We start from the raw sequence: 20,759 nt of genomic DNA, 5'->3' as shown, positions 1-20,759 counted from the left end.
CTGGGAGGCTGTGGTTGCTGCTGCACGCAATGTTGATGGTGAACAGATCAAAACACTGACAGAATCCATGGATGGCAGGCTTTTGAGTGTCCTTGCAAAGAAAGGTGGCTATATTGGTCGCTGATTTGTTTTTGTTTTGTTTTTGAATGTCAGAAATGTATATTTGTGAATGTGGAGATGTTATATTGGTTTCACTGGTAAAAATAAATAATTGAAATGGGTATATATTTGTTTTTTGTTAAGTTGCCTAATAATTATGCACAGTAATAGTCACCTGCACACACAGATATCCCCCTAAAATAGCTAAAACTAAAAACAACTAAACTCTCCAAAAACATTCAGCTTTGATATTAATGAGTTTTTTGGGTTCATTGAGAACATGGTTGTTGTTCAATAATAAAATTATTCCTCAAAAATACAACTTGCCTAATAATTCTGCACTCCCTGTATTACTAGAGATGGACCGATCCGATATTACGTATCGGTATCGGTCCAATACTGACCTAAATTACTGGATGGATATCGGAGAGAAATAAAAAATGTAATCCGATCCATTAAATATCAAAAAAGCACCTCACAAAACTTGCGACATGGCATAACTCGGCTCATAACCATAGCACGTCGGAGCAGTTGCATCACGTGATAGAGCGGCTGTGGCGTGCGAGACCTGTCGCGGTCTGGTTGAGCATTTGTAGCCTCGCTACCAAACCGGCATTTCATCTCTGAGAAAGTTATCCCAGAGAGAAGTAAAGCAAGTGTGTAAGTTCATCTCTGAATGTTTGTAAAGCATTCCAGTGTAAGCTTAACAACGATATATGGAGCGACTGCCTCTTCTCTCTCCCTCCCTCTCCTGTTACTACTTCAATCATGAAACTGATTAATGATCAGCTGATCGGCTTTTCTGTCACGAGTCCGTTCTCTTCTTTGTTTTTGGCCCACTTCGCACCAGAAAGAGGAAACCAGCGGCTGAACAACAGCAGCAAGAAAGATGTTGAATCTATTAAATTATTCTTGAAAAATAATTTATTTCTGTGCATTTTTTTTCACACTGCATCAAATTAAAGTTGATTACGTCGATTAAGCATCATGAGGTGGGGTGGGTGGTTCCCTATTTTTTTTTTTTTTTGCTGGGAGTTTGCAACCCTATTAGTTAGGTTGCTTACTCTTTAAAATACCAGAATAGGAAGGATGGAGTAGGTTTAAGTTTATTAGATTGATCAGTATTGCTGAACTATGAAATATTTTGGGTGCAGTGTATTTTTTGCATACAGGTATAACAGAATAGCTTTAGTGTTTTTGTTTTTTTTAAACTTGAGTATGAACTTATACAAAATGCAGCAAGATATTAAAAAAACAGTTTTATTGATTAAAAACACACTATATCGGATTCATATCGGTATCGGCGATATCCAAATTTATGATATCGGTATCGGACATAAAAAAGTGGTTTCGTGCCATCTCTAATATGTACACATGTCATATGTATGAGCAAAAAACTTTCAAGAACAGAAATATACCCTTTTATTTTTCTTTGAAGTGCTGGGGCACCGGTTCAACATTTACTGGTTTTAGACATTTATAAAACTACAAGAAGCAGCTCATCTCATTTGTTTATTTTCCAGTCCAGTGCAAATTAGAAGGAAAACATCCCAACAATGACCTAACTACAGTTACAGGCCCGATTTTGTAAATGAAGATGAGGCCAAAATGAAACCACATCAAATATGAGGTGAACTGAGTCGGATTCCTTCTGCTGATTTTGTCTTTATGTTGTTATACAGCAAGAGAAAGCTGAGATGAAGCGCGAGCTGTGGAGGATTGAAGATGTGATGGCCGGACTGAGTGCCAGCAAAGCCAACTACAAGATTACCATCGACTCTGTCCAGAACCCAGGTAGAGAGCCCAAAACCAGAGCACTCAGTGCAGGGACTGGTAATGATAACCAGATAGGAAGAGAGTCATTAAGATCCAATAAAGGCCTTGATCTCAACACACCTTGTAGGTGTAGAGCTAAAAATGGCCACATGGTCTGATATTTAGTATTTTATATTCTGTGCATATTGTGCTGTAATTACTATTACAGTGAGTCTGACTATGTCACTGACTTTCACTCCCTGTTCTTCTGCTTTCCAATCAAATTTAGATTGAAACTGTATTTCTCTTACTCCTTCTCTCAGTGTAAATGAATAAGAAATTCTTCCCGTGCCTGGGTGTAAACCTCAGTAAACGTCTTATATTTAAAATCTAAATTCTGATTTCTCTGCATTCACACATCCCACCAGAGAGGAAATTAGTGCCTTCAGTGTCAGAACCAGCAGTGCCTTCTCCAAGTGCAGAGATTCAGCCTCCTCCTCGCAGCTCCATCCCAAACATCCACTCTTATACTTTGCCTCACAGCACTGTGCCAAAGTGGGTGAGTGCCACAGCTCTGCTGGTAAAAACGTCAGAGTCAGCTGAAAGTTAACTTTCACGAAGTTGCTGGATTTAGTCTAAATGAAATGTTATCAGCAAAATAACGATGCTTTCTTGTCCTCGTTGCTGCACAGGCAGAGGACAGTGCCCCACCCAGGCCACCACTGCCTCGCCAGTACGACTATGAGGATATACCTCCTGTGGTTCCGCCCCTCCCCAAAGAGGCCTCAGTTATCCGCCACACATCGGTGCGTGGGCTGAAGCGCCAGTCAGATGAGAGGAAGAGGGACAGAGAAAGTGGGCAATATGTTGTCAATGGAGACTATAAGGTACGCCGCCATTTACTCCCTGTTGTTGTGTTAATTCTGTGTGTATTTTCTCTACAGGTTAGATCAGTTAAATATCTCATTTTATATTGTTCGCTGCAGCCAAAGAAGTCTATCCAGTCCAACTTCCTGTTTAATCTTTTCTGGTTTCAGACTGACTTGCGTTCATACCTGAGTGAACCAGAGCTGCCAGGAGTAAACCACCACAACATTGGGTCTGACACTGACTATCAGTATTTCTCAAGTAAAGGTATCTGAAAAGTAATGTGTAAATGATATATGGTATCTGACTGGAAAAGGTTTCCTGTTGAACTTGATTACACAATTTTAAAGCAGCCAGTGATTTCCCATCAGCATTGTGTAGTCTAGTTACAGTATATTTTAAATACCATGAAAAGTCCTGGCTACATACATATTTAAAAATACAGAATAGAGTTGTGTTATGATGGGATGGAGATGTAAAAGATGGAGGTGTAATCATAAAAAGATTCAAAGAGGAAGTGTGTAGTGGAAAATACTTATTTTAATAAGAAACTAAGATGAAGTCTCTTTAGACTTGAGTATTCATCAGTTAAAATTTGAAACATGCTCTTATTAAATGGTACATGGACTGGTACTTACACAGGGCTTTTCTACTCTGACTACTCAAAGCTGCTTATCTCGCTAATAAGCCTTCCTTTAGTTATAGAATTGTCATCATTTGGAGGCTGATGTTTGACAGTGGATGATTATCTGGAATTTAATTAACATTTTTAAAATCTAAAATGTAACATTTTTTAAAATAAAGAATCTGATTTTGTAATCAGTTTTTACGTTTGCCAATTACATGAAGGCATCTTTTAATGTTGATTCTTTTTATAATACCTGACCCCTCAGACAGCACAACATTTGTATATTAATTCAAGTCCATATTCCTAGTACATATTCCATAAGAGATTTCAATGTTTTCATTAAATTAATTTACTGCTCTTGTTATTTTCTTGGTCTGTCAGGCTCTTCCTCTCGACAGAACCAGTCCAACTCATCTCATCTCATCTCATCCTACGTCACCCTAAGGAGACGACTTGGGAGCTCTGCAGCAAAGGTGAGTAAAGACAATAAACTGGACAAACTCAGGGTTTGTCTGTTTTTAAAAGCCTGTTTTTTTTGTTTGTGAGTCCTGTTTTAATCTTATGTTCAATTACGTGTTTGTTTTTGTTTTTAATATGATATGTTTGCAAACTGACACCACTGAAAAATCTCTCACTACAACTTTCTCCCAGTTTTGTCACTCGGTTTGTGGACCATCTGTGTGAGCAGTAGAAACAGATTTTTTGCATCTGTATCCAGGCAAATTGATTTTTCTTTGGCATTTACTACTTCTGCTATTTTACTGTTTGGTTTTGTGTCCATTTTGTTTTCTGCCACTTTTGATCTGTCTTATTGGTCCAGACCCAGATCTTCGAATGTGTCCAGTCTAACTGATATATTTGGCAGTGTGGATGAAAAAAAGCTTTCTTGATTAGGTCCAGTTAGCACCGTGTGAGGACGAATGATTAGTCAGTCAATGATTCTGGTGGGATAGAAACCACTGTAAAGCTGTAAGATGGATATTTTAAAGAGCCAGTGTTTGCTTTCTTTCAGCAGCTGTCAGCCATGGCTACAGGTTTAACTTTGCTCTACTTCACTCTTACAATCTCAATAAAAAGCAGCATGTTGGCATGGCTATGCATCTAATTGGCTTCATAGTAAGGTGGATAGTTGATCTCTAATGATTGGTTAGGGTGGACTGTATCCTCTCCCAAATGGAAACTGTTAGAGTGGATATGTAGTCTGAGTGAAGATAGAAACTGGGATTTAAGGGTGGGAATTCAGACTTCTTCTCTTATAGCACTAACCAAACATCCCCATGTCATACCAAAGCTTTCCTTGTTCTGTTTTTTCCTGCCTTTACTCACTAGGAAAGACCTAAGAGTGCCTTGGAGTGTCTGTCATCAACTTCCGAAGTCCTGCAGCCCTCGAGCAGCCAGGCCAGAGGCCGAATGACTGCGGAGGAGCAGCTGGAACGAATGAAGCGCCACCAGAAAGCGTTAATTCGGGAGCGCAAGAGGAACCTCAGCCAGGGCGAGCGTTCCAGCACGGGCCTGTCTGCCTCCAGCGTCACCGCCCAACGCTCGTCGTCCTCCTCAAGGCTGCCCTCGAGCACGTCCGACCCTCCAGCCTCCGTACGTTACTCCCAACCCCACCGCAGCAGCAGCAGGCACAGGGAGCACCACCTCCACCACCAGAGCTGATATGCCACGTTCCCACCCCCAGCCACATAATATACTAGTGGAAATGCTAACACACTAGCACTGCCTGCCTTGTGTAACCACTAGCCACTGATGGTAGCCAAAAGCACTAACAAGCTAAAGGGCGGGACTGACTACAGCTGGCTAGCTAGCGTGGATAATACTATAAGAAGAGTTGGAGAGAAAAGGAGCACAGGGGATTGTGGGTAATGCTTGGCTAGTTTCAGACCAGAAAAAAAGATGCCCTGTCTATTTTATTTTATTATTTAAAGGTTCAGGTGAAAGTGAACTTTATTTCCACTGCTCCCTGGTGGGACCTCACTGACACAGTTCTGAATGTAAATCCATTGAGAAGAGGAGTGAGCTGAAGGCATCAATCTGCCTTCCTGTCTCAGTTTTAGTCACCACAAAGTAGAGAAAAGAATCCATTTATGTACATCTACATACTGTGTACTTGTACACTTTTATTTATTTACTGAGTGATATTTTCAGTATACAGCTGTACAGTTATATTTTGTAGAGATTTGGTATTTAGAGCATATAAAAGAGTGAGGGAAAATGTCAGAAAAAGAAAATATACATTTTCAAATTGATGAAATGAAGACAGATGCAATGTTACAAAAAAAATCATGATCCCGCCTCCCTGCTTTCTTTTCTTCACTCAAAATCCAAGTGCCTTGTTATGTTGACGATCTTTTTTGCCTTTGTCCTAAATGTACCTCCTTAGTCAGCATTTTAGCTAATCATGGTGTGTTTACAGCATGCGTCCCCACTTCAGAATCATAGATTATGTGCAATAGCAGAGTTTAGTCAGGAAGTTGTGGGGACAGTGCTGGTTTTTATCCCTAAAGGAAAACTTTGACATTTGACACTTAGAGTAAATCTAGCTTACAGCTAGCTGTGCCCCTTGGTCTCAGTGAAGAATACCGTAGATGCTAATGTGCTTGGATGGAAAAAAAATATTGAAGCTTAAAATGTCAAAGTCTTCCTGTAAGGTTACATGACAGACGATAACTGCCGTACTGGTGTTATGATAGCAGACTAACCAAATGTTTAACCACACAGCTGTGAGAGCTGCCTGTAAATCAACTACATTTCCCATAAACCCTTGAAATCAAATTTTCCTATAACAGTAAGCAATACATAGCTTGTCACCTTCTGCTAATCATTTTCACCCTTTTCAGTGCACATGATGATGATAATAATGATATCGATAACAATAATGATAATGCCAGAGTATATTTTATTTTTATGTACTTCACCAGCATTAGACATGTTTATTTATACATCATTTTTTTAACTACATAATTACGTTTTAGCTTTTGACTGTGTTTCATAATTACACTGACATTTTTAATGTTGGAAAAGAAAGATGGCCTGTTTTGTTTTTTTATAGAGCATAATAATACATGACTGGATAAAGCAACTGGGCTGAAATGCAATAAAAAAATATGTGTGTGTGAACAAAAAGTGGACAACTTTGTCACAGGAGATCTGTGGGAAAATTAAACAACTTTTAGTGATCTGAGGCATTAATGTCCTTAAGAGAGGAAAAAAAAAGAAATTTGTCTTTATCAGATTTACAAAGATGCATTAAAGAGATTTTTTACTTATTTTTACTCCGTGTATTGTTGACACATTTCCTGCTAACATTTGAAACAAATAACCCCTGTTACTGTCGTTCTAGTTATGTTCCTTCAAATGGCACAGCTGTCCACTCCTTGTTTTCAGTCAGATATTCACCCCCAAAAGCTCTTCTGCCATATTGTCTTTATCTTTTCACACCTACATAAAGCCTATCAGATCAAAGTGTGGAGTAGTAACACGAGGATGCTCAGTTGGAGAGTAGAAATATAGTAAAGAACTTAAAGAAGTGAATTGCTAATCGCCACCTAATTCTGTGTAATCGAGAAGCAATGCACAACTCTTTCCCCTTTTCTTTTCTATCATGTAGAGATTTGCACTTGACAATAAAGAGTTTCTTGCTTCTGAATCTGTTCTTTGCTGTGTTCTTCCTAATCCGGTGGGGGTTTGAGGAATCTGTGCCTGCATGGTCTTCTCTTTTTATCTCTGTCCTTCTGTGTGCGATTGATTCTCCTGAGCACAGCAAGGCATGGGATGCAGTGTTTCTCAGAGCATGTGAAAGCACCAGCAGCTCAGACCCTGCTGCAGGCTACTGGAGTGGGAAGGATGCATGCATGGCTTTGATGCTCCTTGGATGATTACTCTCAAGTACCTCTCACCACACACACACACACACACACACACACACACACACACACACACACACACACACACACACACACACACACACACACAAAGAAGAAAGGGCAGATCCAGAAACACATACGAATCATTTGGCTGTCTTGTAGTTGCTTGTGGTTACAATGCTAAGAACAGTCTTTTCAAATTCTTGGGTGAACTTGCTGTAATTACTCCTGGTTACACGAGTGATGTGATTATGTTTTGCCTCTCTCTGTCTGAACCACAGCTTAATGCAGTAACATTACACATGCACGCAGGTAGAGTTTCTTTGTGTAGTCAGTCTTATCCTGCACAACATTTTTATTTTTATTTTTTTGTGGAACCAGTACTTTTAGCAGTGTTGATTAAAAACATGTTTCAGTGACCCAGATATTTAATTTATTATTAATTAATTTATACATTTTTGTAATTTTAAAAATTTTAATCTGTCAAGTTACTTTTTTACTAATGCCTTCATCTCTGAAAAAAACCATTACAGCCTAAAAGAACTTCTAATATGTACAGCAGCTGATGCTTTAACTTTAATCTTGCAGTTACTGCAGGAAATCTGACCTGGAATCATTATTTATAAACACCGTGTACATCAGATTTGGCTAATCTGTCATTCTGATAATAATGGTGTTAATATTTAACACGCAAGACTGTTCCTAACTTAACTAAATGATTCAAGATTCTATTAATGATAAGAATAGGGTTTTTCCCACCCCACAGTGTGGTAAGCTTTTAATTCTGACTCGTCCCCCTTGCAGGTGTTTGACTGGCAGGAGGAGCGACCTGTGGCAGAAGGTCAAAGCGATGAAGGGTGGAATCCAGTCAAAGAGAGGGGCAGGATCCAGTCAGATGAGTGGGTGACAGTAACAGCTACACGCATAAGAGAGGTGGATGTGGAACCTCTCGACTATGACCTGGATATCAGCCGAGAGGTACACACACATGTGACTTCAGTTAGAAGCAGCTCAGTGAGAAAGTCGCAGCATCACTAATACAGAGGTTTCTTCCTGTCAAAGAGTTTGAGGCTTGGTCCTGAAAGTTCCCTGACATGATTTTTGCTGTGATTTGGTGTTTAATGAAAAGAAAAATTCATTTGAAATAAAAATCTCTACCTTTCAAACCACAGACCAATGTGTGTGATTAACTGTTTGCCCAACATGCAGCTGTCCAAACCAGAAAAAGTTCTCATCCCCGAGCGCTACATTGAGTCTGACACCGATGAGCCTCTTAGTCCAGAGGAGCTGGAGGAACGTGCCCGTCGGGCTGAGCGAATCAAGACCCTGCTGGCCAAATCCAGGTAGATGGTGCTCATAACGAAGTTATACCAGTTGAAGGAATTTAGATGTCGTTTTTTTGCACTTGGATATATACCAGGTGGGAGGTAAGGCCTTAGTGGTAATACATCAGATACATTAACACTTGTTTGTGTGTGTGCGTGTCATTCTGTCTGTAAATATGGTAGAAGGAAACGTTCAGTGTAGTCAGGGGAGCAGAGTGGGGTCAACAATCCACTGAAATTATCCTTAGGTCTTCAAAGTCAACTTAATGTTTTATTGGTTGACAAAAAGCTTTTTAACTTAGAAACTATGATTCTGTGCTGTGTATTATCAACACATAGAAAGTACTGTATAAAGATTTTAAATACATCATATTTTATATCTCGCCTCTCCTTCAAGGTCAAATAAGGTCAAACGTTCATAAAATGTCTTTTATCTTAAAAACTATGATTAAAATTCTGCTGCCTTTGTTTGTGTTTGCAACATGTAGGAAATGATACTGGTTTATGGGGACTCTAAATATCACATTAGACTTTGCATTCAAATATCATATCACATTTGACCTCTAACCTCACTTTTACGTTTCATGTCTGCCTTTCTTTTAACTGGACCCCAAAATGCGTAACATCTTTTAAGAAAGTACTGTCAAAGGAAAGAGAATGAATCCAATAAAAAATAATAAGGTTTGTGCTCTCTGAGTGCTTGTTATTAATAATCCCACAATCATTATACTTATTCAAAAGGGAAATTAAGTACTGTAAATGTACCAAACATCTCCTGTGTGCTTTCTGAATAATTTCCATAACTGTTTTCATGGTCGATAGGTCCATAAAGCTTCTTAGTTCAAGTGTGCTGTTCAAATCAACACTATATAGTCAGTCTCATTTGTGTCCTTTTATGCAGTGTCCAGAACATACAGCCATCTGCACCGCTGGACTTCACTGAGCTGGATTCAGCTCTGCAGCAGCAGGAAAGGATCATGAATGTGTCCCAGATGCTGGCTTCAGAGGCCTCGCGCAAGAGCAAGCTTGTTGCAGGTTAGTTAGACAAACATCCACAGCAAAGTTTTTCTCGACTGCACTTCTGAGCCTTCATGAACACATTTTAAATACCTTAACTTTTACTAGAAGCGCAAGTCATGCCTAAAATGAGACCACTGCAAAGTAAAGGCCAACCAGAAGGTCCTTGCTTTGCCGAACTATCCAATAAACCTCAGTTATCAAATGTGAACCTGATAACAATTCTCACAGAAAGTACAAAACAAAATCCTTTTTCTCGAGTCTCTCTCATCTGTTTTCGTTTGTGGCTGCCACTGTAGTTGCCTATGGTTACAATCAATTCTTGTTTTACTCATGGTTTAGTGGTAGTGGTAGACTTTTAGCAGGAAAAATCTTAGATCGACATCTCAGTCTGGCAAAGTGTGATTTTTTTTCATTGTCCCTGGTGTGTAGGGACTGAAAGACTGGAGAGCTGGTGAGCATATCTGGTCCAGGTACACCTGCCCTGACCTCCAGTTCATGTTGTGTGAATTTATTGTGTCTGTTGTGTGTATGTCTAAGTATATGTTGTTTTGTCAGGGTAAGGAATGTGCACAGATTGGTGACAAAAGTTCTTGGGTTTTTTAAAAATCTTTATCTCTCCATTTAATACTTTTTCCCTAGAACATCTGTGGACAGTCCTGGTTTCTTTATTTCTGGGTGATATTCTATCCAAAGAGCCCCAGGGAGCAGGTTTCACATTGATATATTTGACTTCTATAATAAAATGTGTCTGCTAACCAAAATAAAATGACCCATTTTGAGCCTAAAAAAAGCCACTGTAGCCCAATGAACTCAAAGCTTGGATTTCCCTTTAACACAGTGAGAGCTCAGTGACAGCTGCTGACAAAACATGGCTCATAATTTATAAGTTATTCATAATTTATTGTAAATTTCTTGGCTGAATCCTCCTTTTAACTTTGAACTCTGCTGGAGTGAAGGGAAGCAAGCAGTTCATTAGAAATTCAAGGGAAATTGTTCCAGAAGACCAATTCGTTGATCAGTTGGAGCTCATCTCTAGTCAAAATCCGACTTTGTGAAACCTGCCAGATATTCCCCATCAGGAATCATTTCGAATGAAGTGGAGATGCTGCTTTGGTGAAACCATTGTGGCCTTTCTGATTCCAGTGGTGTTTTGGTACAGGTGGACTGTTGATCTTTAAAAGCAGCTGATTGAACTGTTTGACCTGCATCAAACAGTTCAATCAAATGATGTCTTTTGTTTGGTTTTATGTCCAAAGTAATGTTGATAGGCACCTGATTCAGGGCTCCTCCACGTATGCATAAACTGTTTACAAGGGACATATTTTTTGAGGGGAAAATAATCCTACATCTTGTTTGCTGGAAATATGTTTGTATTCTGCACAGAATAATCTGCTGTGTAGACCTCAGGGTGGTCCTGTGGCCATTGGAGACTTTGAGTCGTGAGATTTGCTGGGTGGGTCCTCTGTGGATTGAGCATATCGTTAGCTTCATAGCATAAGTGCCTAAGTCATTTTTTTGTGTTTTGTGTTTCAGACGGACAGGATGATGCAGCAGTGGTAGGGGAGTAAAGTTAGGCAAAAATCTCAATTTGACCAAAAAATGACTTAGGCACTTATGCTATGAAGCTAACGATATTCAGGTGCCTCCCACTGACACTCAGATTGGGATTTAGGAAGTGTTGATGTTGGATCAGTGCCTTTGTTTGTTTTGTGTAATCTTTGAAATGTTCCTGAACAGTTTTGTGGATTTATCACTGTTAAAATCTGTCAGTGTTTTTATATATATGTGTATGTGTGTGTTTTGGTAATAAAATATGAGTGCAGTAAAATCTACTGATGAAACAACTTTTCTTTTTCTTTCCTCCAGCAAGAGCTACTGCAGACCACTGATCCACAGGAACGACCGGTGCAACAAAACGGAGTCTTTGTGAAAGGAGCTTGAACTGGAAGGATCTAATCATTGGAAGTGGACTGATTTACATATAACAAATGCCTTTTTTTAATGATTGAGGACTAAACACATTTTTTCAAGAGTTTTTCATTCATATTTCTGAAGTGGTATCAGGTTTTCTTGCTTCTGCAATTACACTGCACATTTAAGTAATTATTTTTAACACAAGTTAGTTGCTTTTTTAAACTCTACATTTACTTACCTGTACTGTTGACATGAAAGTTTTAGCTGGATTTAATTTCAGCTGGATTTCAGTTTTAAATTGCAGCGAGATCACTTTGACCATTATTTATTGCAGTGTTTAGCTTCATGGGCTTCGTATACTTTCCCAGCACTGTCACTTGATGATCCAGAACCCGTCAGTCATCACAAAAGCATTAAAAAAATAATACAGTTTAACACATTAAAAGAAGTTATTACAAAAATAAATATTAAGATTGAAAATGTTTACTTGTCTTTTTTTTTTCATTTTTAAAAAATATTATTTTCTGGATATATATTCATCAACTTAAGTTGAATAAAGCATATTAGAGAATACATATAAACATAATCTAATTTATTTTCCAACAATATTAAGCCTTCGTGGCAGATGGGCGCCCCTCGCTGAGCCTGGTTCTGCTGGAGGTTTCTTCCTGTTAATAGGGAGTTTTTCCTTCCCACTGTTGCCAAATGCTTGCTCACAGGGTGTCATATGATTGTTGTGGTTTTCTCTGTATTACTGTAGCGTCTTTACCTTACAAACTTAAGGCTTTGGCGTGTAGTTCTGATTTTACACTATATAAATAAAATTGAATTGCTTGGTGAATAGTACAGTAGACCAGGACTCTAAGACCAGATGAGCCAACCTGAGCACTGCCTGGATTGACTAAAAGAAAGCTTACGACTCACTACCCCACAGATGGATCCTGGAGTGCTTGGCACTGTAAAAGGCTAATAGTATGCCGATAACATTCATCAGGAACTTGCTGGGACTGTGAGAGACCAACTCCAAGGCAATCACAGAAGTTACTATGAAGTGCAGAATACACCAAGGTGATGCACTGTCCCTACTGTTCTGCACAGGCCTCCACCCCTGAAGCTAGCTCGTCACTAAAAGTGGATATGGATATAGATTCAGAAGTGGAAGGACCATCAGACACTTTCTGTACATGGATGACATCAAGCTGCATTCCAGGGAGACATAAACGCACTGATCTATATCACCAGCTTCTACAGTGAAGACATCAGAATCTAATTTGGACTGAATAAGTGTAGACAAATTGTTGCAAAGGAAGGGAAGATAATGCGGAATGAATGCATGCTAGAAGGGAGTATACCAGATATACAGGACAGCTACAAGTACCTGAGTGTCCCACAGGCCAACAGGAATTCTAATGAAGATGCATAAAGGTCAGCCACAGCCACATATCTCCAGAAGGTAAGTCAGTTGCTGGGAATCCAGCTCAATGGCAGGAACAAGATCCAAACCATCTGTGCAGCCCTACCAGTCATCAGATACTAGCTGGAATAATAAGCTGGCCACATGACGAGATGGATGCCACTGATGCCAAGATATGAAAACTCCCGACAATGCACAGAACTCCAGCACCCTGAGGCTCTAAGAGCAACAGAAGGAGGGAATATGTGGGGAGTGTCAGAGTCACAATACAAGATGAAACGGAGCATCTACGAGTACATCAGAAAGATGAGCTGCAGACAGATGGTGATAAGGAACAAGAGGAGGAACTCTTGTGGAAGCCTATCCCTGCATGTAATGTACCATCGACAGACAGAGGAAGTGGGTGACATCAAGAAATGCTACCGGTGGCTAATATTTTTTATATATGTAAATAAACTAAGGGGGGGTTGCCCCCATGAAAAATGTCCCAAATCTTCTCAGCCAAACCAATTATTCTGCTATTGACTCTTTTGGTGTTTATTAGATTGGATGACTAAAGTCTGAAGCAACAAGACACATTTGTTTGTGGTTGACTGAATATGCAAAATGACTCTACTGGTAATCTTTTAATCTGAAATGTATTTATTTTTTCCTGAAGTAGTCTTCCCTCTGTGGATCCTTAAATCCTGGTACCTCAAACAACACAGTCACCTAGAATGCAATTTGCAGTTGTGGGACTGGTGGTAATCCAGATGTGCACAGAGCAACAGGTTCTCCTCCAACAGATTTGTCAGAAGAACATCCACCAAAACTTGCTCTGAAATACAAGACCAGACAGCCCCCACTCATACAGGCCATCAAATATCAGCACAAGTTTATTTGCCAAAATCTGAAATTCTTGTTTGTTTTGAGGAAGCTATAAGGAGTTGGATATCCTGGTTAACCCGCCCCTCCGCCCATGCAAGAGCAAACTTTTACACAGAGAGTTTTCGCAATGCCTGCAAGTAAATATGTTTTCACCATCACATTTGTTCATCTTATGTCATCACTCTCCTTGATGCAGCCTCAATATGTCCGTCCTCGTGTTCACTGTTAACCGTTTCACCAACTGCATGTGTGATGTACAGCTTGGTATACACTTTGTTAGAAATAGAGACCAGCTTTAACCTGATAGTCTTTGCTGTTTGGAGCCTACTTTAGCTGAGACTGGGTGAGAGGCACAGTACATTCTAGATAAATTTCCAGTTATGAGTCATCAATGAGTGGAAATTTTGACCTCTTAGTGGCAAAACGGCAAGAATCTCCTGTATCACCAATGTATTTCCCTTGGGACTAACATTTTCCACCATCCAATTGGTTATTATCTATAACTGAATAATTACCATGGCATGAATTGAAGAAACACCCCGGTTAAGGTTTCATTAAAGGGGATTTACAGTTATAGGACTGTGCCTGAAAATCACAGAAACCATGAAGATTTATTCATACAGAACACTGAGAAGGTATCTATATCAACTGACATGTTTCTCTATTTCATTTGGAAGAAACCATCACAAGATGGGTACACTGGTCCCTTTATGAAGAATGTGATTAGCAAGGATACTCAGGCAGCCTGTGCTGTTTTAAAGATGCTCAGTTGGTGCCAAGGAGCCCCGGAGTGCCAAGTCAATATTTCCAACACCATCACCCTGAACCACTGACACAAGGCAAGATAGATCCATACATCCATGCAGTGTGTGCCGAATTCTGACTATACCATCCAGATCGCGCAACAGAAAGCAAGATTCATCCAGAAATCCTCCTTCTGTCGTCCAACTTTGGTGAGCCCGTGCTAGAATGTAGCCTGCGTTTCCTGTTCTTAGCTGACAGGAGTGCCACACAGTGTGGTCTGCTGCTGCTGTAGCCCATCTGCTTCAAGGGAGGGTTTGACGTGTACCTCCGGAGATGCTCTACTGCATCCAGCACAAAACGTTATCGTAATAACTCTGCATTAGGACACAGGCCTGCATGTGGGCCTGAAAATCACAACCAGTATTTTCTACACCATTCTCTTCACTGATTTTACGGACTTCTTTGCGATCCACTCTGACACCAGATTTCTTCACTTTTTAGTCACATTGTGACTTTTCATTATTCCATAATAGATCAACCAAATCTGAAAAGAATGAAAATTTAAATCTTTACCCAAAATGGAAAATTTAAAGTTTTCTCAAATGAATTATTGGAAAACAAATGTGGTGCAGTTTTGCTGTTCAAGCTTTAATACTGATGCCCAAAACTGTGGATAGAAAAAAAAATCGTGCTGAAGAGAGACAATATTTTGGTTTTACATTGAGACACTTAAAATGAGTGTAAAATTGACTTGGCTGCAGTTTTGAACAGAATGTTCAAAATGTATTTTTCAGTCCTATAAATCTCATATTCCACCACGGTTTTAACTGAAAATGATTTTTATTGGTTTTCAAGAAAACACAAAATTCTCCATTTGTATACCAATCAAAACTAATGCCAGGGAATCCTGTTTCATTCAGCGCAATTCATGGCAAATGCAGTGACTGTTAAAATGTCCAAACGAAATAAAAACTTGATCATGTGGTACTGCCACTCAGTCTGCAGACTTCATTCTTTGACAACATGCACACCAGAGTGTAGTCTAACGATTGGCTCTATGATGGATGACGGCCTACCGTTCAACATTTAACACCAAAACTTACAAACATAATATTACAAAAACTAATTCCTCCCTGCCGGTCTCATCAGCATTACGAGGATTTCACAAAAGCTGCTTTGTAGTCGTGTTTCAGTTCCTCGTTCCTACTGTCCGGACTGGTTTCAGACTCCTCTGAAGTTTTTTCTTCCGGCTCAGGATCGCTGCCTTTGTCCTGAGCTTCTGTGGGCTCTTTCTCACTGGTGGACTTCTCTGGCTCAGCTTCTTTTGTCTGTCCATCCACTGGTGGTGAAGGGATCAACTCTGGCTGGGTTTCAGACTGAGGATAAGAGAGCCAAAAGATGATTTACTTATAATTAGTATTAGTATGATATTACCAGTGTTGGGGAGTAACGGAATACATGTACTGCCGTTACGTATTTAAAATACAAAATATGAGTAACTGTATTCCGTTACAGTTACCGTTTAAAAAGGTGGTATTTAGAATACAGTTACTTTGTTGAAATAAATTGTTTACAGGACGGTACTTTCCTGTTTCATATTGTGGTGGGTCAGGTCTGTTTGGGTTTTGTTTGCTATGTTCTGTTGTTCCAGGCGGCAGCGTTACGGTTGCCATGGTTACAGGGTGACTCTCTCTGCGTGTTTCCTGGGTGAGAGAGGCCTTTTTGTTGTTGTTGTGCTAAGCTAATAGGCAGAATGCTACAGGTATAGCTCTAAAGAATGTAGCATCATAGGCAGTGTAGTCCGTGCTGCAGGGAGAATGGACTGCCACACCCGTTATGTGTCTGTAAGCGAGGGAGGGAGAAAAAGGAAAAGTACGAGCTTTCATCGAGCAAAAACGAGAGCTGGAAGCATGTAAATATAATAATAACCACTGCAGCCAAGAAGAGTGCCTGACGAGCCCAGTTGTAAGTAAGCTATTAAGACTCGACTGTACGCTGTGTTCGTGTTTTCCTCCTCTCTCTGTCTCTCGCAAGCAAAGTTGACCCACACAACAAAGTAAAGCTATTTTTCGGCTACGAGCCCGACATGGAACCCACGGTATTAGTCAGAGGTCCCTTTACTACGGTACGGAGCCGCGGACCTTCAGTAACAGTAATAAATCACAGCAATAGTACATTCATGTAGTTGTAAACAGCATGATAATATATTAAGTAATCCAAAGTATTCCGTTACGTTACTCTCATTGAGTAACGTAACGGAATACGTTACAGAATACATTTTGGGGCATATATTCTGTAATCTGTAATGGAATACATTTTAAAAGTAACCTTCCCAACACTGGATATTACTTCTGTTCACATGGAAGCAGGTTGCCTGGTAACAGAATATCCCAAAAGTCCAGAGTGTAAACAGATGTGCCTGCAATTCTGCAATTTGGCAGATATTTCTGCCAAATTGTTTTGTCACAAATTATTATCAGCAATGCAATATGCAAAATATGGTTTCCCAATTAAAATGGAGAGTTGTAGTTCAAAAACTTTAAATACAATTTAGGAATGTAAACATTTACATGAAAAGAAATATAGAGTTACCTCCAAATCTGTCAAATCTTAAAGTCTAAAGCATAGGTGTGAAACTCTGGCCCGCGGGCCAAATTTGGCCCGCAGCCTAATTACATTTGGCCCGCGAAGCCATACCAAATTACTATCAGAGCTGGCCTACTGGTATTATACAGCTAATATATATATCATTTAGGATTAAGCTTTGCTTGTTCCATATTAAGTTTTTCAGCAAAACGTGTTTGAGTCCATAAGAAAAGATTCATTCTTATATCTGGAGGAATAAATATATTTCAATAAATATTATCGTTAGCCCGCGACTTTGTTCCAGTTTTGAATTTTGGCCCACTGTGTATTTGAGTTTGACACCCCTGCTCTAAAGTATTTAAAGTATTACAATTTGGATGCTCGGTATCTTCATCAAGCTGCAGTTTTAAAACAAACATGAATAACAAATCATTTAATTTCACGACACTTAAAAATGATTTGAGTCATCCAAAGCATTGCCTGTTTTGTCATCTGAGATTCAGAAGAATAGCAAACTAACCAGTTAGAAAACTGAAACAAGATGCTTCTGATATGCAGCTGTATTGTATCTTAACACAGCTTACTACACCAGTCATCCACATCATAATAACCACTGACTACTGACGTGAATAACACTGAGCATCTCCTTCGAGTGCAAATTAGGGCTGGGACTCATTGGGTATTGGCACTGAAGTAATAACAGCAACATACTAACTGCATCCCTCTGTGGCTCTAAGGTTGGTTTCAATACGTTTTTATGCTTAGACAGTGGAAAAAAAGATATGTCGATTTTACAGGATGCGCACATAATAAATTAAAGGATTTAGCATAACATCCAGTTATAATTAAAAGTAAGTGTTTCTGGATCTACTACACCTTTGTTTTCTGCCTTTTTTCTATATAGTCTAGCATGTATGACCCCTCACCTCACTGAAACCCAGACCACAATGTCTCCGGTTGCGTCCTGACAACTTCCCATCCATTCCCTGCTGGTACTGCAGCTCCAGCTGCTCATTGATCTTCTGATCTTCCTGACCTGCAGAGGAGACACCAGTCACAGCAGGCACAACCAGCCAGTACAGCTCTATCCAAGAATGGATAGACCTGTGCGGCGGATGTGTGGTAGCAAAGCCGATTTAATTGTTTTGGGCGTAAGGATGACACAGCATGTGTGAGAGGTGCAGGATGACAGTTTGCGAAAGCAGAGCTAATACCACATTTTCCAAAAACTAAATAACAAGCTTACCGCTGCGGAAGTGAGATGTTGACTTGTGGTCACCAATGACAAGACGCCCAGTGTGTTCTTTCTGTAAAACAGCAACAGTCCCACTTTACCTTAACTGTCACAACTTCAGGCAGTGAAGCATGAAGTAACAGGGCCTATTTTTATTTTGCTTTGGTCTGTGAGTCTCCAATAAAATGAATCAAAACACAAACAAACCTTGCCCGCGCCCATCAGCCGTAAAAACTTTTGTTTTCTCTCATCGCTTCCCAAATCAGCAGAGGCCCACTGTGTACCCCCATCCTGCAAAGGCAAACATTCTCATCATGTGGATGTTCAAACAAGAGCATCAAGAGCCAGACTGAATCAAAAACATGATTCTGATACCATTACCTTTAAAAAAAAGAAAGATTATTTTGAAACAGTCATAAATGTTTCTAATCAGCAGGGCTAGACGTCCCTTTTTCTGACCACACCTCAACTCACCTGTTTTTTTTGTTGTTCATTAATTATGAATTAAGTTGTGCATTATCTGCAATCCTGCTTTCAGTCCTGTTTTCATTAGTTTAGTTTATTAGCATTACGCCTGAAGCATTTTCCTGTTTGTTGCAATTTAAGCCACTTTTTATGAAAAGATGCAAAGCATTTGATGGCTGAAGGTTGTTACTCACAGACAATAAACATGGCCTTATATCACTACAGCGTCATTATTTTGGGATTTTGCAGCTTTTTTTATAATATGCTCTTGCTGCACCACTGAGGTTTCTGTGAACCTAAACTCATCTCTGTTCACTCAGACATTTCTGTAACACGCTTTGTACCAGTGAAAGGGGAAATTCTAATGTTTTTCATTCTTTTAATTTTATATTCTATTATCGTCTCGTCTTTTGCATGTTTCATTTTTAAAAATTTATTTTTTGTACGGGATTTATTCTGTAAAACAGTGCAATATGAAACAAACAATGCATGTGTTATTTATCAATAATAGTAATTAAAATCAGGTTCAAATAGTGGTGACTTACACGTATCTCCATCGACAGCAATAAATGTGTCATAACTTCTTTTTTTTTATATACACAAAATGATAATTACCCAACAATGACACCACAGTGACTTTAATATCTAAATAAAATACATAAGTAAATATTATCTGCTTACATTCGGGCCAAAACAAAGAGAAAACATAGTAAATATTATATCGTAGTTCATGTAATATAGTTTTGAGTCATCCTAAAAAGGGGAATGAGTTCAATAAACTTTCCTATTCTAACAATCACGCTTTGAATCCCAGCGTTAGCAAACCTGCTACAGCGACGCTAGCCGTTCCCTGGTGGTTCGTAGCTCTCGCCCAGGGCTAGTTTAGTTTTTAAGCGTTTTACTCACTTGACTGGGAGACGCCGATCGTTTTGTTCCATGCCTGTCCTCTGGAGAGCTCATTGTGAACGAGAACTTTAGAAAAATATCGACAAAATATCATGCCACCTAGCAAAAGCTAGCAGGCTATGTCAACAATCCTGCTATCCCCACTTCCTGTGCAGTCTTCTTCGTTTGTGTTGCTGCTGGTTGTGTCGACTCTGTGCCGCCACACTGCGGAGAGTTCTCCTCACAACAAAAACTCGTCATCAAATCTACTTAACGGTTATTTCCTGGTCTCTCTCTCTCTCTCTCTCTCTCTCTCTCTCTCTCTCTCTCTCTCTCTGTGTGTGTGTTTAGATAGAAACTTAGCACAAAAAGTGAGGCATTGTTGTAACAATGCTTCTTGACAATAAATCTTATTCTCCAGGAAAGCCTGTTAACCCCCCCCCCCCTTAAATGGTGTTATCACCTCTGTCAATTGGCATACACATTTACAACAGTCAGCCACTTCCTCCTCATGTTGGTCACCAGCTTGGTCACACTGCTGTGGTGTGGCATCCCATTCTTCAACTAGCATTTGTCACAAGTCAACCAATGTGCTTGGTCACTCTGGAATAAACAGCACACCCAAACTGCTCCCACGAATGTTCAGTAGGGTTGAGGTCAGGACTGTAGGTAGGTCATTCCATCTTCTTCACTCCCAAACTCTGGAGGCAGCCTCTGGTAAACCCCGCTCTGTGGGGACAAGTGTTGTCATCCTGGAGGATAGCATTTGGCTCAATACTGCAGAGACCATATCTCTGCAATATTGGGCCAAATGATTGCCTCTGGTTGCAGAATCTAATCTCAATATCTCTGCATTGAGATTGCCTCCTGTGATGACAAGCTTAGTTTTTCAAGTGAGGGAGATGACGCCCTACACCATCACACTGCCTCCATCAAAAGTTGTTATGAGCCTTGACCTGTAGAAGACTTCCTGCGGTTCCTAAGTGCTCACAGATTGAGGGAACAGTCTTTTTGTCATGTCATTTTCTTGGGATGCCCACTTGATGGCCTGTTTCTGTCATCCCTCCTTGGAACTTGTTCTTTAATC

The 20,759-nt window shown here is 39.8% G+C and overlaps 2 protein-coding genes across 7 annotated transcripts in view; one reads left to right on the top strand and one right to left on the bottom strand.

Annotated features, from left to right (window-relative positions):
• The window catches only part of LOC102293794 (pleckstrin homology domain-containing family A member 7), a gene marked incomplete at its 5' end in the record, with an annotated part of 81,122 nt that extends 67,893 nt beyond the window's left edge, over positions 1-13,229 (top strand). For 4 of the 6 annotated variants that reach the window (XM_014337892.2, XM_005935557.3, XM_042226117.1 and 1 more), the window contains 11 exon segments: positions 1,782-1,893; positions 2,283-2,413; positions 2,547-2,741; positions 2,892-2,988; positions 3,731-3,822; positions 4,679-4,942; positions 8,023-8,196; positions 8,428-8,561; positions 9,445-9,578; positions 9,993-10,014; positions 11,430-13,229. In XM_014337892.2, the coding sequence (XP_014193378.1) occupies positions 1,782-1,893; positions 2,283-2,413; positions 2,547-2,741; positions 2,892-2,988; positions 3,731-3,822; positions 4,679-4,942; positions 8,023-8,196; positions 8,428-8,561; positions 9,445-9,578; positions 9,993-10,014; positions 11,430-11,493 (1,419 nt within the window). 6 annotated transcript variants of the gene reach the window in all.
• Positions 13,230-13,342: 113 nt separating this feature from the next.
• On the bottom strand, positions 13,343-19,886 carry cunh11orf58 (chromosome unknown C11orf58 homolog). Its single transcript, XM_005935559.3, has 5 exons — positions 19,694-19,886; positions 18,530-18,613; positions 18,335-18,395; positions 18,015-18,124; positions 13,343-15,878 (listed from the first exon to the last, which is right to left on the bottom strand). The coding sequence occupies exons 1-5, from the start codon at positions 19,745-19,747 to the stop codon at positions 15,654-15,656; spliced, it is 534 nt and encodes a 177-aa protein (XP_005935621.1). The 5' UTR covers positions 19,748-19,886; the 3' UTR covers positions 13,343-15,653.
• Between the last annotated feature and the right edge of the window lie 873 nt (positions 19,887-20,759).

Source organism: Haplochromis burtoni, unplaced genomic scaffold, assembly GCF_018398535.1.
Source record: "Haplochromis burtoni strain Fernald_Lab_line unplaced genomic scaffold, NCSU_Asbu1 Contig_197, whole genome shotgun sequence".
In the NCBI taxonomy this organism is placed as follows: Eukaryota; Metazoa; Chordata; class Actinopteri; order Cichliformes; family Cichlidae; genus Haplochromis; species Haplochromis burtoni.
Note: the sequence above shows the minus strand (reverse complement) of the source record. Positions and strands in the feature narration are given on the sequence as shown.

Bases quoted from the DNA above. Each gene is read 5' to 3' on its own strand.
- cunh11orf58 (XM_005935559.3), bottom strand. From the start codon at position 19,747: ATGAGCTCTCCAGAGGACAGGCATGGAACAAAACGATCGGCGTCTCCC. The intron at 18,614-19,693 runs GTGAGTAAAACG...TTGCCTTTGCAG, and splicing joins GATCGGCGTCTCCCAGTCAA to GATGGGGGTACACAGTGGGC. The intron at 15,879-18,014 runs GTGAGGGGTCAT...TCTTATCCTCAG, and splicing joins GTGGTCTGGGTTTCAGTGAG to TCTGAAACCCAGCCAGAGTT.